This window comes from Ischnura elegans, chromosome 9 (genome assembly GCF_921293095.1).
Source record: "Ischnura elegans chromosome 9, ioIscEleg1.1, whole genome shotgun sequence".
Lineage (NCBI taxonomy): Eukaryota > Metazoa > Arthropoda > Insecta > Odonata > Coenagrionidae > Ischnura > Ischnura elegans.
The window spans coordinates 33,079,862-33,098,112 of NC_060254.1; the positions used below are offsets into that span (position 1 = coordinate 33,079,862).

Sequence of the window (18,251 nt, forward strand, 5' to 3'; positions counted from 1 at the left end):
TTACGGAGTCACCCGCAATGCACCCGAAATGTGGATTTTTCGCATTAAAAAGTGTTTTCAAGATTGTCGATCTTCGGGGAAACCTGAAAAGTCTGAGAATTTTACTTTTGCTGTAAATTTATAGAATATGAGGGGAACTCATCACAAACCTGGAATAAATCATCTTCGCAGTGAATGTCAAATGATGACTCTTACTTATCCCCATGAACATAGGTACATCCTTACCCGTTTTTCGAACCCCGCCTTATCCGTGAGGCGTTGGAGATGTGGAAATGCAACTAGAATTTCAGTGAGGATTGTGGCTTAAAAATCAGCCACACGTGGGATCCTGATTTGAAACTATGCGAAAATAAAATGGCAACTCCTTGACTCCTTCCCCTTTCAACGTCCTTCCCTCCATGAACCCTTATAAATACCCTCCACGGAATAACGATCCTTATTCCCTAAGAAAAAGTGACCAGCAACGGCCTCGAAACGTCGGGCGACAAACTGAATAAGTACGCGGGGCTCACCCGAATAAAAACATCAACACCTCCAATGACCCACGAGAGCTTCCACCAAGAAATACTTAGGTGTATCCTTGTTTAGGCTTTTAATGATGATAATGTTTATTGACGGGAGAATTACCCAATTACAAAAATGTACAATAGGGTAGTTTCCTTCATCAAAGAAAACGAAAGTCATTGATTGCGATTCGTTACCCACCATTACTGTATTCATAATATACAAATTATTTCGTTTTACAAATACCGGTGTAGACGAATGGCAATGGTCCATTTTTATCCTCATTTGAAAAGGGCCAGATTGGCGCCCATGCGATGCCACTCCACGTGACGTCACAGGGACCTAGTTTCTATACGAGAAGATAGGAGTTATACATCGTCTGAGGTTACCAATGCATGCATGAGGCGCAGAGTTCAGGGAAACATGTCTTAATAATCACTTATTAAAACTGGCTAAGGTCGGAAAGTTTTCTTCGTTTGATAAGGTATTAATAATCCTTATTTAAGCCAAGCGCTACCAGCCAGCAGGGTACTCAGCTACCCGCTAGCATCCTGCGTCCTATCACCGCTCAGAGCCTCGATCAAGGTCACCTCACAAGGCGGGAGGGGGAACCAGAAATGCGTCGCACGGACTTTTTCCCATCATTCCTACTTACGCGTCGCGTTTTCGCGCGCTTGAAATTTTTCACTTTTCATTTATCGCGAAAAATAGATGTTGTCATTTAAAAATCTAAAAGCGTGAAATACGTACTCCATGAGTAATAATCTTTCGATTTAGGCAATAAAAAATAATAGGAAACCACCCTATCAGTCAAAAAATAGAAAATTTTTAAGCTCTTGATCGTACTGGATGTAGTCGTATAAACTTTAATCAAAAACACAGCGTTGGTAAATAGAAAAATAAACACAGGTGTTAGTACATAAATAATAAATATAAAAACAAATTCTAACACAAATGTAAAGATAATAGATATAACAGTCACATATCTATCATAATTAATCATGCAGTAGAAATTATTAATTAATTAAACAGTGGAAATAGACATTATCATTATAGGTACATACGAACAAATTATTAAATTCAATGCGCAAGCAAAGGTAGTTTCCCCTTTAAGTTGTCTGGATTTATATAATATAGGTCGATGTTACTACAATTGTAGTTAATGCTCCGCTTAGTTCTGATTCTGAGGTGAGTGAAGAGTGTAATTTCTATTAGAATAAGAGAGTGAAAACGTGAATGTTTGTCTAGCGTTTAAAATGGGCCATCGAAAGGGATCATTTCAACCAGATGACTAAGAGTCAATGTCTCCATGCAATAGACGGTGAAGGAAAGTTAATGTCCAGGTGTAATCGACAGGTTGCCAAAGGTAACAGAACATCTCCGCTGAAATAGGTGTGTATATTCGATATTTGGAAGCCGCATGAGGGGGAATCCATTAATTACCGTTTAGTGGGGTAGAGGGGGCATTCTCACGTGGGGGGGAGGGAGGGTCCTGGCGAGTATCACGTATTTATTTCCGCAAGGAACAGAGCAAAATTGCTATCTTAGCAGTGGCGTATAGCCAGGGGGGGTCCGGACCCCTCCCAAATATAAAAGTACAGTTATTTTCCTTAATAAAAGAAAACAAAATATTGAAAAATCATGAATTAACAAAATATTTCTTTAACAAATGAAGTTTTTTCGATTATGAAAAGTGTTAAAATTAGTTAAAACCCATTACTTGGTACCCTGTTTTTTAAAAATTCCCCCCCCCCCTGGTTTTGGACTCCCCCCGGAACGAAATTCCTGGCCACGCCACTGGATCTTAGTAATCTAAAGCCTTAGTAATCGAATCATAAGATATTTTTTTCCCTCATTTTCGGATGCTCACTCCAGCGATCACTCGGAAATGATCGTAGCGTGCGATTGTTTCTCCCAATGGTTCCGGTGATGAGGTTTCCCATCACTTTTTTCCATCATTCGGCACGTCCATTTTCCGTCGCTGAAACCGTCACTGAAATCTCATATCAGCCGATCAGAACACGTGGCCGTATAGTGCGGTTGCAGCGTAACGTTTGACAATCCTGGGAACGAAGTAGGTAAAGATGAACGACTATCTGTGAGAACGCCGAAAAGTGACGGACTGAGTGATGGAAAGAGTGACGGAAGCAATGACCGTGATTAAAAAAGTGGTGTCTCCAACGATCACTTTTCTGGTCCCGAAAAGCGATCGCTCGAGTGATCACTAAGAGGGACGAAACAAATGATCGTTTTATTCAGGCTTTAAATACTAGTATTAACTAATCTTAAATAAAAATAGCATAAAAATCGTTTTCTTTACCGTAGAACGGGGTGAAAAGAAACATTGGGGTGAATAGAAACGAAACTTCTTTTTTTAATGTATAATCTATTTCCTACACTACTATGGGTAAATAGCGGCAACTATTATATTTTTAAGGTTGGTACACTTTTGGCTGAAAGTGAAATAATGGTTTGTTTGGTTGGCAGCACTGGTTCCTGTTTGTATGTCATGTTGAATTTTACCACGTGATTCTTATTTTTTTATCCACTTTGAACTTTCCAGGTAAGTCAGAATACGTAGTGTTCTTAAAAGTAAATAGCTGTAAAAAACATAGTTTAATTATTCATATAAAAGATTCAGGCTTAAACTTTAACAGCTTTAACTTTAACAATATTATTTCAAAAATTATTCATATTTTTTAGGTTAGGTTTTCAGAATTTATGGGGTGAATAGAAACAAATCATTTTTAGTGTTTTATTCACCCCGCAAGAAAAAGTATTTCAAAGATGACCGGTCTGACCTCACGATTTATTTATCATAATTTAATCTAGTTAAATACGGTAATTGTCTATCTATTCAATTTGTTTACTTACAGTTATGTAACTTCTTTTGTTTATGTACTGAATTAAATCATTATGTTGAGAAATAAATTTGTATTTATCCATTACAAATTAAAAATACCATATTTAACTATTTCCATTCACCCCCGATTCGTTTCAATAGGAAAAAAACATGAAATTGACGCACTTTTTCTATTCACCCCCATTTGCGGGGTGAATAGAAACACCATGTTTTGATTTTTTTCTTTAAAATCAAATAAAATTTAAAAAATTAAATACAAAAAACAAATAGGTCTAACAAAGACCTGTGTTTGGGCAAAAAATAGTTTATATGGAACAACTACAAATATGCAAAATTTCAAACCAAAGTTGAAAATTGTTTCTATTCACCCCGTTTTACCGGTAATAAATCCAACATAATGAAGCATATATTAACGCATTTATTCTGAAAATACGCATTTGAACAATCTCGCTTGAGATTAGAGAGAGGGGGTCGAGCTAAATCTCACGATATCTCACTGACGGGTGAAGTGGATGGTCCAAAAATCGCCAAAATCACCTCGCGTAATTAATGGACGCCCCGTTACCAATGTGGTCCTCGCTAAACGTTGAAATTAGTAACATACCTAATCTAATCCAATAATATTATTTCCGTGCTAAAATTGACTGCACATTGAACAATTTTTATCGTTTGTAAAAAAGTACTTGAATACGGGATGCGTTCTGAAAGTAATGCAATTGTTTTTTATTTCAAAAAGAAATTGATTGAAAATATTTCACAAACACTTTAAATTCTTCAAAGTACTGCCCTTGGGCTTCTTATATTTTCCAGCGACTCTGCCATGACCGGTACGCGCTCCGGAAGGCTCCTTCGGGGACCTTTCGCAAGGTCCTCGTCACGACTGACTGTGTCTCTTTTTTGGACGAAAAATGGGTTCATTTCAGGGCTGTCGTAATCTGGGGTGGCAGAATGAAATCTGTTCGGGCCACTTCAGGACTTTTGGGGGGTTGTGGGAGCGTTTGAACCTCGTGTATTGCCAGGAACTCGCGGACTCGTAGCGCGTTGTGGCGAGGCGATTTGTCAAGATGGATTTGCCAGGTAGCGGGGTTTACCCTTTTACCCTTTTCCGGAGTCTTTACGGCACATACATATACTAGGAAACATTACTTGAGAAAAAAAATCCTTATAGACCACTCCTTTGCTGTCTAAAAAGACAATGAACACTTAGTTCACTTTTGATTTGTTCATTCTTGCCATTTTGGGCATTTAACTCTTCCCGACCCTTCTTAAAGGCCTTTAACCACGTCAAAACTTGTGAGTAGGACAGAGTAGAGTCCCCATAATCCTCACAAATAATTTTGTTTTTCTCCTCAAGAGGTTTTTTCAGATTAGTACGAAACATTAACTTTGCTCGATTGTCGTTTCCATTTTTTTCGTGACGTGGTCGGCACGCAGAGGTTTATAATAACTGACATCCTGCCGCTTCCATAGCCTGGAGAGAACTGACACTAGTTTCGTTGCAAAACTTAGCGTTGCTCCCATCTAATCCAAGTGGTTTGATCCCTCTCCAAAAACTAGGAGCGGCGCAGAAAATTCATTAGCATTAATTTCGGAACGCACCCTGTATAGAATGCTTGCCATCAGTCTTCCTTCTTTTACGCATTTCATCAAACCATGCAACCCTCCCTCCCACTGCATTCACCATCTCCTTATCTCTCACATTGTTTTTTTTCTTCGCTCCGATCGTTTCGAGCCATACAGTCAAGTTCTCGCTACACATCTTTAAACATTGTCTCTTTGCCACAGGCGTCCAAGACCGCGGCGGTGGATCGCCGAAGAACCCGGAGAAGAGACGGAACGGAAAGTTGTTCTCCGTCCCAGTAGCTTGAGAACCGAATCTGAGAATGAGAGATCGGTTCCGTTTAAAGTGTGAATTTGAATGCGCGGTCGACTCGAAAAAAATATATTGTACCAAAATAACGGGCGCTGCACGACGCGGGCTTCAAGAAGACTTCGGTTATTTTTAGAGCCATTTTCGTTCGTCTGCGCGTCCTCGGAAGTTTTGTCAGTGTTATTCCGTCGTGTTATCGTTTTTGAAGATATAATTTCACTTTAAAATGTGATGTGCTCTGGTATAGTTAGCTGTTATTTGACGTGTTCAAGGACATTTTCATCATGGAGTTACTGTCTCTTCTTTACTTTCTTTCGTGCACCATTGTTTTAGCCTCAGGGCAGAATGATTACGTTCAAATAGGTGAGTTTACATGATAATTTTCCATTTATTTTGACTCTGTAATTGATATCAAGCATCTCTGTTGTGGTAATTGGATGTTATAAGATGTATTCATTTGTAAATATTAATAATATTGATTGATTTGGATTACGTGTTTTACTGCCTCGATTGTAGTTTGTATGTTCTTGGCTTGGTTAACTTTTTTATTGTAGTCATTATTCTTGTATGCATTTAATAAGTAATTTTCTATCCTTGGCGTCGGATTTTTAATGTCAGAAACCGTTGGAATTTTGACAAATTTCTTAGAAGTGGTCCTTGAAATAATGGGAAAGTTAACGGAAAACAATACTAGGCACATTCAAGTGCGCATCAGGCTTTAATGCACCGTGCGATGTGTATTTAGCCGTGATATGACTTTTTTGTCACCATATTGGATCGCCTACGAAAAGTCAGTATATTTTTACGTATTTTATGTCTTTATTTTTCATATTCATTTACTCATAATGTTATTGAAAAATTAATATGACCATATTTTCAGAATGTTTTGTATTGTTGACTACTAGGTCCTTCAAGTTTTACGTTAGCACTAGACTCAGGAAATCCAGCTGAGGATACCGCGATCGCGATAATATAACCCGGAAAGATTTTATTTTTAACCTTGAAATCATGGAATTTTGCTTGAACGTAATATTTTGAGTTTTATGGACACCCTGTAGCGAAAGTTTTTCAGTCTGTAAAGACCGAGAAAATAATGAATTGAGGCATAATTTTGTGTATCTTCCAGTCATTTTCGCTCCACGTTTTACCTGCATTTTTCGCGTTCCCCTCCAGGCTTAAAACTGTCATTCCATTCAACGCCGCGAACGCGACGTTGCAATCCCTTGTTGCAATCCCTTGTTGCAATCTTGGGCCCCAAATAGCAGTATTACATTTTTAGGATCGGAAAAAAGGAATTCCAAAATTTTGGAAAACTAAGGGAAACCTTATGAATTGAGTCAACGTGGAATAAGTCCCTAAATTGTAATTTTCCTATAATCAGTTGAGGGATCACCTTTAAGAGGCAGAAGAAATGACAATGCGGTTCAGATATAATGTTATACCTGATTATGCACGAAGCGGCATGGCTCGGTTATAATGACTGTAATCGCATCGGAACGTCTTTTTAGTCATTCCATGTCACTTAACGTTAAATTTCTTCTAGTATTAACGGAGTTTTCATTGGGAGAGATCTTTCTACTTAATGCTACTTCGTGAATGAAAGTAATCAATTCATTGTGGCGTTCAAATATGCTAGAAACTTATCACTAAAATGATGTTATGTAATTTCATCAATTTAAATGCTCATTGAACCTGAGAACTTCGCCTTAAATGTCAGAATTTGTTGTTTATGTAATAGTGAACCTTCGCGGAGTAGTGCCCGAAGACGTAATACATCAATGTTTTTCTTGCTCGCAATTCGGCATAGTTATCTGGATTGTTTCTGCATTCTTAATTTTTATCTTCATTTCATCCCGTTTCTCCGGCATTGTGCTCGTTTTTACTATTCTTGTTATCCCTCGGAGGTAATTTCTGAATAAATTTCAAAATAAAGATACGAGCAGGACCACTTTCGCGCTCACCTTAACGTTATTCTCATCGGGTGTTTAATTATTGTAGATTTTAACAGTTAAAATGTGTTTTTTGATGACTTATTGCCAATTTCTTTGCGTCTTTTATCTAATAAAAGGAAAAATTGAGGACTTTGAACGAGGAAAAATGCGCGAAAGAGCTGGATTTCGTTGGTACTAGTGACAATTGGGATGGAAGACCCAGAAAGTATTTTGTAGCTAATTCCTGCATATACGGGTAAATCTAGATGTTTGAGTTCTTGAAACCGACCCGTTATTTCTCAAACAATTCATTTCTCATTCCCTTCTTCCTGAATTGGAAAATAAAAAGGAATTATTTCATGGTCGCGGAGCATGTGTCTGAAGAATCTTCATGGTACCAGCGATAAGGTGGAGCGAAACAACGGATTTCAATGATTTCAAGAGAATTACCAGAAACTTCTCCGAGGTAGCATTTTCCAACTTCTCGAAAGAGTGCCTATAGGAAGTATGTCTTGCTAAATAATTTCAATGAAGATAGTGTCCTTTATTTTTAGTTTTGTAGAACCTAAGGTAATGAGCTACTGCGCCCACGAGATAGGCAACCAGTCATCCACCTTTGCACCTCTGTAAACCCTCTGCCCGCCTATTAGGGGCCGTAGATACGCTGGGTGTTTCAGGAAGAGTCTGATACACACTGTCCCACAGGTCGTGTGTCATTTTTGACCTCTAATATTAATAACTTCTTCTCGAGCGATATTCATGAAAATTGGCATACTTATGGGGAAAGGTCCTAAGTTTTGCTTAATGTTAGTCAAATTTTACAATTTTAGCCTCACAATGTGGGTCCTAGCCAAAATTTTGAATTTCCCTTATGTTAGTAAAATAGTTAGTAGTTTCCCTTTCCCTTCAGTGTTAAAAAATCGAGATAGAAAAAAGTCTAAATTTCATTGACCAAGATGTCAATTCTTAGGTATTCGGACTCGAGAAAACCGGAAATAACACTTTTATTTACGGAAATTCAATTGCTGACTAAGTAAGGTCACAGTTAAGGTCATAGGTGTGGCAAGAAGAATGGCATACCAAAAAAGGTATCGATCCAAAGGTTTTAAAGGGTGCGCAAGTCATTGGTGTTGTCCAAATACCCGTCTTATCCAATAATTGACCTCCAAGGCTAATACGGAGGTCAAAGGTCATACAGTTAAATGTCGGGCCATCATGACAACCGCCGTGTGGAATCATAGGTTATAAAGGGTGCCCAAGTCAGTTTTACAGTTCATGGATCCGTATTGTTGAATTTTTTGACCTCCGAAGGTCATAATGGGGATCATAAGTCATAGAGTTAAACGTCGAGCCATCATGTCAACCAACGTGTGTAACCATAAACCATTGTCCATAAACATGGGGTCGGAACAACTTAGTTACTGATCTATGGCAACGCAACCATTTTTTTGGATGCACTTTGCAGTTACCATGAAAAAGGTTTTTCTTGGGTATCCAGCCTTTTCGACATTTTATTTAATACTCTGAATTTTTAAGGACATTAAATAATTAAGGTTGGACGAAAATGTGCGATTATAATAGTATAATACAATTAATCTCAAAATGGGTGAGATTGTGCAATCATATTTTTGATACTCGCGCAAAGATCTCGTGTAATTAAGCTCAAAGATTAGAGATTACGCAAACGTATTGTTGATACTGGCTTAATCCTCTCGTTTAATTTAGCTGAAAGATGAATTGTTTCCGACGGTTAAATTTTCGGACAATTCGGGCAGAGATATTGGCTAAATTTTTAATATTTTAAATTTGTATTCATTGGTGTTGATAAAACGCAGCTTCTGGTAACCGTGGCATAGCGATATAAAGATTGATATTTTCCGTATTCCTTTTTTATTGATAGCTTCTTTGCAAGATGACGCTTACAGTGAACCCAGGCCGTTGTCTTTGAACTCTTTGGCCTTCTCTGTGAACTCAAACCGCGATCTGTGAACCCAGGAAAAGATAAGATAAGATAATTGGCATTAATAAAACTTCACGAATTTAGGCTTCGCAGTTTTTTTATGTTTCCTATCATTTTCCACTCCTTGTGAAAATTATTTTTCACAAATGAAATTTCAAATCCGTTCTTTGTTTCTGTGACTTAAGATTAGTAATTTTATTTTCCACTGATATGGTATCATTTCAGGGCGATGCTTCAAGAAGAGTTCTTCACCATACTCTTTATTTTTCTCTGCTTTTATTTTGCAGTTCGGGATCCTAGAATTATTATGATTAAATTACTTGGTTGCATGAACGTAATGTCTATCAGAAATGTGTTCTATTTTACATTTTACATTTCACGGGCGAAAATGGCAGGTTAAGAGAACGCATCACTCCCGCTAGACTCGTATTTTTTTTCGCCACGAATTCTCGCTTAATGGTTATGCTATCATCTTGAAAACGTCAATGTATACATGATGCCTGCATCTAAAATTTAAAAAAAATGTACTTGAATAGTTTCCGGTGTGTCAATTTTTTTTAGTCATTCAACTCTCATTTGTACACCCTGAAAATCTCAAGGCGATAATGCAGTGTAATATACCGGGAGAAGCCGCGGTGAAAACTTTACGGAGTCTCCCGCAATGCACAACTTTTGCCAAAATTCCTCAGAGAAAAAGATCATTCGCGCATGACTTGGACTGCTAGTTGCATAATATACTCAGCAGTTCAGACTATCTTATCCGGTATAGCCCACAAATTTTCACAGTGTGGAAAAACCCTTACCTGGCTGTAGCATTTGACCAGAAATCGGGGGATATGGGTTTGAATCCCGGCCAAGGCGAATGGGAGCGAATATATGGCCTATTTAAACGTATCGTAAAGGGTTTTCGACGGTTCACGATTTTCTCATATCATCGTAATAAATTGATTGAATTTGAGCGTTTCCACCGTTGGCATTATTTTAGTTTCAGAGAAGCTGCCCCTGATTTACTCCCGATTTTCACGCCATATCTTAGATAAAATTGATTTTTTCTCTGTGGAATTTTCGGACACGATAATGCAGATTTTGAACGAGTAATTCGTCGCGAAAAAATTCTAATTACGACCAGTCGAGTTAGAAAAATAGGTGCATCCTCTTAAGTACTCGAACGCGCGCGCAAATATTTCAGGCTGACTGCTTGCAGGCTACCGGCTAGTTCGGTAATGTATTTGTGTATAAAATCAACGGAAGATAGGCACTGTGAAAGCAGATTTTAGCCAGCCCGAACTGGCTACCCGCGCGAGCAATTTCTCCGGAATACATCTTTCATTTCGGTTGCCATGATAGTAGGTGCTCTCCCTTTTTCCTGAAAGGTTCCTCAGTAATTAGTTTATTTCCTCATTTTATCCAAAACGTCCGGTATGGGTTGAATTTTTTAATCCCAAATCAATAGAATCGTGATAGGATCGCTGCTATAGTCGACAAAGTGGGCTCCATCACCAGATGTAACTGGCGATGTATCTATGCACTCTTCGTTAGGTGAAATGGTCGAATCTTCAAATCCTCTTCATTAAGTTACCAATCAATAAAAATATCAGTGCTAATAGAATTTCTAAGAAACAGTTCGCATATTGTTCAATCGTGGATTTAGTCTTTGACCGACTTCGTTCATAATTACCATTTTATTTGCATCGTTTTCTGAATTCACCCCAGTTTGGATTTAAAATTTCAGGGTTGGCTACTCAAGACGCTGGGAACGGTTAAGTTAAAACGATTGTTCTAAAACCCGCTGTAGATACCAGTGGCAGATACCTATGGGGCGTGTGCGCCACTCCCCCCTTGAGGGGGGCCGCGCTTGTATATGTTTATAACCAGCGTAAATAATACTTTCTTAAACTTTGCGTTTGACTTGATTATTTTTTCATTACGATAAAAGTAAAGGTATCTCAAGATATCTTATGCGCTCCCCACTTGAGTTTTTTTCTGTACCCGCTACTTTGAGATGACGAACTCTTCTTGATTCCGTTTAGTCCGCGTGCGACTCTGACAAAAAGGACTCCGATACCTTCGCGGTATTCTAGCTAAGAAAGTGAGCCGGGAAAATTACCTTCGTCCTAGACAGCCGGACTTGCGTCATTCGAATCTTATCCTTCCTGTGGGCACTCGTTTAAGAGTCGACCTTACCTCTAGCTGCGATGTGAGCCCCCCATTTTGTGTACGTAGATGTCACTTCTACGTCAGGATGTCCTTATTAAGACATTTTAGGATGTTTATATATCTACTCAACGCTGAGATCTTTTGGTTATTGTCCCTATTTCTATTTTATTCTTCATCAGAGTTAAATATGCTCGCAGAGTTTTTAGTTACGGAATCGAATATATCGCCTACTTACATGCATCGTGAAATGTGACCCGATTTTCTCGTATCATCGTATTAAATAGATTGAATTTTAGCGCTTTCACCGTCGGTATTATTTTTGTTTCGGAGCAGGCTTCCTTTGTTTTACTCCCGCTTTTCACATAAATTATTTGATAAAAGCGTCGCAATTTCGGACGCGACTTTCAATTATCCCTTGCTGCAAATCCTGAAAACTCATTCATATCAACTGTGCTAGCTCCATCATTTATGACCAAGATTTTTTGCGTTTGAAAATTTTCAGCCATTTTTCCACAATGAGATGATGGACCACCGAAAATATGACTTCCATGCATCTTTTGCTGCGGATATCTCGAGCGGAAAAATCTCTATAGTTACGCGGGTTGCCTACGTTGATATTTGTTATACCTCAAATTTTCGTGTACCAAAGAAAATTTAGTATTTAATTCTTTGCAGAGGTGCAAATAAGTAAATAAAAAATGTGTGGTTCTAGACTTCAGCTTTGGGTGGGTGTGCTTATCTTTCCCCTTTTTCTTCATTCCTTCCCCTAGGAGTGCAGTTTTCTCTTTATACTTTAGATCAGGGGTTCCCAAACTGGGGGGCGCGCCCCCCTGGGGGGGCGTGGAGAAATTCCAGAGGGGGCGTGACACCCAAATGAAATAAATAAAAAAATTACAAAAATAATTTCCTCAGATCTTCGAAATAGTCTTTCTAAGTTTTCATAATTGTTTTTGTAAAGTTTCAATAAAGTTGTATACTTTATCAAAGAAGGTTACAGGTAATTATATTCGTTTTTCATGTAATACTTGTTTTAATTTTCATCATACGCACAATTATTGAATCTTTCCATTCTGCGTTACCGCATTCAACAGTGAAAAAAAAATCTACCTACTCACCGTATCAAGTAGGCACATACTTGTACGAGTACAAGTACTTGTACAAGTAGGAGTTGGTATGTACGGCACCGTGGAAATAGGGTATTGCAAAATGGAAAGCTGATATGTGTAGCGGGGGGGGGGGGGGGGCGTGGTACAAAGAAGTTTGGGAACCCCTGCTTTAGATAGAGCCATTTTCCACAAATGGAGGGAATGGTTTCAACCAAATCTCTGCATCTGTCTATGTATTGTCGTCATTGATGTTATTGTTTACTGTAGTGGCTCTCTTTTAAGTGCCTTCGCCTCTTTAGCTAGCTCTCAATTGACCATTCAGTCTCCTCCATTAAATATATGCTCTTTCATAGAATCTGTTTGGCCCCTGGAGTTTTCTGGTCAGTGAAATCTTTTGCCCTCATGTTTTGGTTCTGCAATGTAGGCAAGGAAAGGTTTGTTATTTCGATGTTCTATTTCTAAGGAGAATGGATTCTTTCCCTATGTGGCTGGCATGATAGGGGGTTAAGCTGGTCTGTAATTTTACCACTTGGGCTGGAAACAATAGGGTGGTTTCCTATTTTTAAAATTACCTAAATCGAAAGATTATTGGATTAAAGATTACTCCTAGAGTACGTATATCACGATTTTAGATTTTTGAATGACAATATCTATTTTTCGCGATTTAATGAATAGTGAAAAATTTCAAGCCTGCGAAAACGCAACGGCTAAGTGTGAATGCTGGGAAAAACCTGTGTGACATCATTCTGGTTCTGGCTGTCGTTGTGTGAGGCCACCTTGGTGTGAGGCTACGAGTGCCGCTACAGTGCAGGCTGCTAGCAGGTAGCACTTGGCTTAAATAACGATTATTTACACACTATGAAACGAAGGAAACTTTCAGACCACAGGCAATTTTAATAGGTGATTATTAAGAGATGATTCACTGAGCTCTGTGCCTCATGCATGAATCATTAATCTCAGACGATGTAAAACTCCTGATTTTATAGCATGTGGGTCCCTGTAACTTCTCGTGGAGTGGCGTCGCATGGGTGCCAGTTGGCTTTTTTCAAATGAGATTAAAATTGACCATTAACATTGGTCTAAACTGGGATTTCTAAAACCAAATAATTTGTATATATATTATGAATACACTAATGGTGGGTAACGAATCGCAATCAATGCCTTTCGTTTTCTTTGATGAAGGAAACTACCCTATTGGTTTTGGCAGTAATTTGTGTGATAAATTTGCTCTACCAATGGAAGCTTGGTTATCTCCTTGTTACAGGTGGAATATTTGGTCCTGATGACCATGATTTGGAAGTGGCTTTTCGATATGCAGTTGACAGAATTAATATGGATCGTATTCTCTTCCCACATGGTGGGCTAAAACCACTTATAGAGAAAGTGTCTCCGTATGATAGTTTCCAAACATCCAAGCGTGGTAAGTTTGTATTATCTTCTTTGGTGAGACAGTAATTACTAAATCAATGTGTTGTGAACAAAATTCTGTTAATGTGACGAAAATTAAATTATTTGAAAAATTTTCAGTGTGCAACATCACACAACTAGGGGTAGCCGCTATATTTGGCCCCAGTTCTCGTTTGACTTCTAATATAGTGCAGTCCACATGTGATACCCTGGAAATCCCACACCTAGAAACTCGATGGGATCCAAAGCCTCATCCTCGCAGCTGTCTTATAAACCTACACCCATATCCACAGTCATATTCACGAGTAAGTATATGTAAAGTTTGAGTTAGATTTTGAAACAGGGCAGTTGTGGCACAACTTGGCCGGAAACTTATGGAGCTTTGAATGCAGAGATGAGACCTGGAGCATTAGGGAGGAATACGACCTCACCAACTCTCATAAATTTTAAATGAAATGAGTACATATACGGGAAATATGGTTATCATTTAATGGTATTGTGCCCCCTAAAATAGTCCTTAATTTGCATGTGATTTAGTACAAAAACAAACACTTTTCCACAGGGCATTGTTAACAGACAAGTTATTCATGTTGCTTTGAGAAATTCAACTGGTAATGCAACAATTAATGTACTCTGACATGTTTAAATTTTGTTTGATATTACCTCTTTGCTGATTATTCCTATTTCTACTGGAACCATGTTGAGCTGCGGTGGAATTAATGATTTTTCATTGTATGTTTGAATACCTATGATTCCCAATGTGCATACAAGCTTGTGTTTAATCGAGAGATACACCATTTTTTTTGCATTAGAACTAATTCATCAATGTTAATTTTACTCGAATGCAGGCCATAAAAGACCTGTTAAAAGAGATGCAATGGAAGTCATTCACCATTATTTATGAAACAAATGAAGGCCTGGTACGCCTCCAAGAAGTTCTAAAATCACATGGACCATCAGAATATCCCATTACTGTGAGGCAGCTGGGAGAAGGTCATGATCATAGGTAAGAAAGCCAGATTAGAAATGGATGGAGGTGATCTATATATTTCTAAAGATCTTTAGGAATGAATGCATTTACCTTTGTACCCAGTCATCAAGTTTTCAAAGCATTTAAAAATCTGCGTAAGAATTTTTCCATCTCAAAATTGAATAACAGTATTTTCTCCTTCAAATTTTTTAATTGGATTATTTTTACAGGCCCCTGTTGAAGCAGATACAGGCATCATCTGAATCTCATATTCTTCTTGATTGCTCAGTTGAAAAGATATTGGAAGTCCTGACTCAAGCAAAGGAAGTGAAAATGATGGAGGACTACCAAAGCTATGTTATTACTAATCTGGTAGGTGTAATTTATTTGTTAAATATGCATATTGGTGATTTGATCATGCCTTATCTAAGACTAGTGAACATTTAAAAAAATGTGAATATTCTCATTCTGGCATCTCTTGTTAGAGGTTTTGTGCCAAGGACTGTACATTAGGGCGGATCGCAAAAATCGATTTTTTTCAAATCCATCTGGCCCAATGATAAAAAGTTGTGGGACCGATCAAAAATAAGGCCTGAAAAATTTGAGACCTGTACGTGAACCCCTGACCCTCGCTCAAATGCGATTTAGGGGGGGAGGGTCAAAATTCGAAAAATATAATATTTTATGGTCATTCCCTATAGATTTTGCCGAGTTACTGCCCTTCTAGGGCAAATATTTCGTGCATTTTGACGTATCTGCCACCGTTTAGCCACAAAATGCCGAATTTGAGTCCGCGAAGAAAATATTCCAACGCCCACGCAGCGTCGCGGATACCAGAGCCGCAGACCGATCCCTTCCCCTCCACGCTCGCTTCTCCCCCTCCCACGCCTCTAACACAGCAAAATTCATCCCGCGCATGCTGCTAGGAGGTCGTTTATCTTTGATAACATAAATCAGAAGATGGTAGAAGGTAAAAAACGATGCGTAGTGAGACGACTTGTCCCTTATTTGGCGCCTCCTCGGCGTTAAACAAATCGATGTTACCAACTTTTAGAGAAGTGATGAAATAATTTTACGCCTGCGCACGCAGGAAAGGAGACTACGGTCTATGAAGACGCCTCTCGAGTGGCTATGAAGGTTTGGGAACTTAGGTTATGCACTTCTATTCCATTATGAATGTGACTCAATGGATTTAGCGGTACCACAGGAAGTACTAAAACTTACGGAAAATCGTAATAGGCCAAAAGTAGGGTTTTATTGAAGTATAAGACTCAAACAATTTTAAAGGAACATTTTAAATTATGCGATATTTTTGCGTGTAAGTGCATGGAGGAGCATAAGGTTCCCCCAGTGAGAAGTATTTTGAGAGACAACCTAACGAAACTCGACAACTGAGGAAAAAAGGGAATCGTTGGAGAGCGTTGAGTCATCATCGTCAATTCTTGCACGGGAAAATAGTATCAAAAATTTTCTTCATCAATTCATCCGAACAAAATTAACATGGCGAGAAATTAGCCGAATTGTATCTCTAATTTCCTCATGAAATAAACATAAAGGACTATAACCTCAAATTGGAACTTCTTCGTCTGCCAACTGTGATAGAGGTATATGCAAGAACCAAGCAACAGCAATGATCGTTCCCGCAACTTTAGCTGACACAATAGTCATAACTTCGTTAGATATATCAAAGCTAGTGTACCAGAATTACTTATGTAGACAGAAAAAGATGCTAATTACTGTGAATAAGAAAAGAGAGGTGTCATCAAAGGGCCTCATTTTATTGCAATGAAAGACTATGCCCTTGTCTGATGATAAAAGGGAAGAGGACTTATCAATACAAGTTTATAGGGGAATGTGTGGTGTTAGTTGAAGAAACAGGGTCCCACTTTTGGAGGTTTGCCTCCCCCGTCGGAGGATTAGCAAAAGTTATAAAATCAGCGATTATCGATTCCTTTCCGAGTGAAAATTAGATACACAGAATTAAAAAGGATTTGATTATGATGTTACCAAGCGAATACCGCCCAAAAAGGAGGCATCATCCCTTTGCAATAAGCATAATTCCAACATCCCTTGCAGTGTGGGTAGACTCTTCTCGGGATTCCCACCGGGTTAATTTTTCCATAATAGCCAACATTTCAAGCTCCAACTGGGGGCTCATCCTAAGAGATAAATTTTGTTGAAACCCGAAAAGAGTTTACCCACATCATTCGTCGGGAAAGCATTAAATCCGTATTTCATCCCTTACAGTGGTCTATTTGCTAATTGCACTATGTTGACTTGGATTTGCGACATAAATGTTGGGAGGGTAATCTAGGGACCCAATATGCGTTTCTGCAAGGATGCGTTTGGCGACCAATCCGAGATTTTTCTTTTATTGCTGGATTTTAATATCGACGTAAAGTACTACCCGCTGGTGATATATTGGAGAGAGACTCCGGTTCCTTCGGCTATATCTGAGCTTAGCGCTGTGGAATTTAAAAATCTATTGATGAAAGTTCAAATTTAAATTTCAATATTCCTTTTATTATACATACGGACGAGAGATTCGCGAAAGAATTTACCAAAACTTTGTTGACAGCAGCAAAAGACGAGGAATGACACTTACATAAGAAATACAGACTGGAAAGCAGGTAATTGAATAATTCCTTCGTGATTGTTCCTCACAGGACGATGCTGATACATCAAATATTAGTAAGACTAACGAAGAAAGACGCACTTGGTGTGAATTTTGCTGCATCTGGGGCGTTCGAGAGGGGAGCAGGGAGGGTACGCCAGCGGCCTTCACTCTTATTCATCCATTGAGTCACATTCATAATGGAATAGAAGTGCATAACCTAAGTTCCCAAACCTTCATAGCCACTCGAGAGGCGTCTTCATAGACCGTAGTCTCCTTTCCTGCGTGCGCAGGTGTAAAATTATTTCATCACTTCTCTAAAAGTTGGTAACATCGATTTGTTTAACGCCGAGGAGGCGCCAAATAAGGGACAAGTCGTCTCACTACGCATCGTTTTTTACCTTCTACCATCTTCTGATTTATATTATCAAAGATAAACGACCTCCTAGCAGCATGCGCGGGATGAATTTTGCTGTGTTAGAGGCGTGGGAGGGGGAGAAGCGAGCGTGGAGGGGAAGGGATCGGTCTGCGGCTCTGGTATCCGCGACGCTGCGTGGGCGTTGGAATATTTTCTTCGCGGACTCAAATTCGGCATTTTGTGGCTAAACGGTGGCAGATACGTCAAAATGCACGAAATATTTGCCCTAGAAGGGCAGTAACTCGGCAAAATCTATAGGGAATGACCATAAAATATTATATTTTTCGAATTTTGACCCTCCCCCCCTAAATCGCATTTGAGCGAGGGTCAGGGGTTCACGTACAGGTCTCAAATTTTTCAGGCCTTATTTTTGATCGGTCCCACAACTTTTTATCATTGGGCCAGATGGATTTGAAAAAAATCGATTTTTGCGATCCGCCCTACTGTACAT

The 18,251-nt window shown here is 38.8% G+C and overlaps 2 protein-coding genes across 4 annotated transcripts in view; both read left to right on the plus strand.

Moving 5' to 3' along the window:
* The window catches only part of LOC124165650 (organic cation transporter-like protein), a 48,838-nt gene extending 43,544 nt beyond the window's left edge, over positions 1-5,294 (plus strand). For both annotated transcript variants that reach the window (XM_046543122.1, XM_046543123.1), the window contains one exon: positions 5,153-5,294. In XM_046543122.1, the coding sequence (XP_046399078.1) occupies positions 5,153-5,279 (127 nt within the window). In that variant the 3' untranslated portion in view covers positions 5,280-5,294. The remainder of the gene's footprint in view (positions 1-5,152) is intronic.
* Positions 5,295-5,374: 80 nt separating this feature from the next.
* Positions 5,375-18,251, plus strand: part of LOC124165648 (glutamate receptor ionotropic, kainate 2-like) — a 33,655-nt gene continuing 20,778 nt past the window's right edge. Inside the window, exons 1-5 of one of the 2 annotated variants that reach the window (XM_046543121.1) lie at positions 5,375-5,600; positions 13,656-13,811; positions 13,919-14,103; positions 14,647-14,804; positions 14,999-15,140. In XM_046543121.1, the coding sequence (XP_046399077.1) occupies positions 5,522-5,600; positions 13,656-13,811; positions 13,919-14,103; positions 14,647-14,804; positions 14,999-15,140 (720 nt within the window). In that variant the 5' untranslated portion in view covers positions 5,375-5,521. The remainder of the gene's footprint in view (positions 5,601-13,655; positions 13,812-13,918; positions 14,104-14,646; positions 14,805-14,998; positions 15,141-18,251) is intronic. The other variant, XM_046543120.1, reaches the window with a different exon arrangement.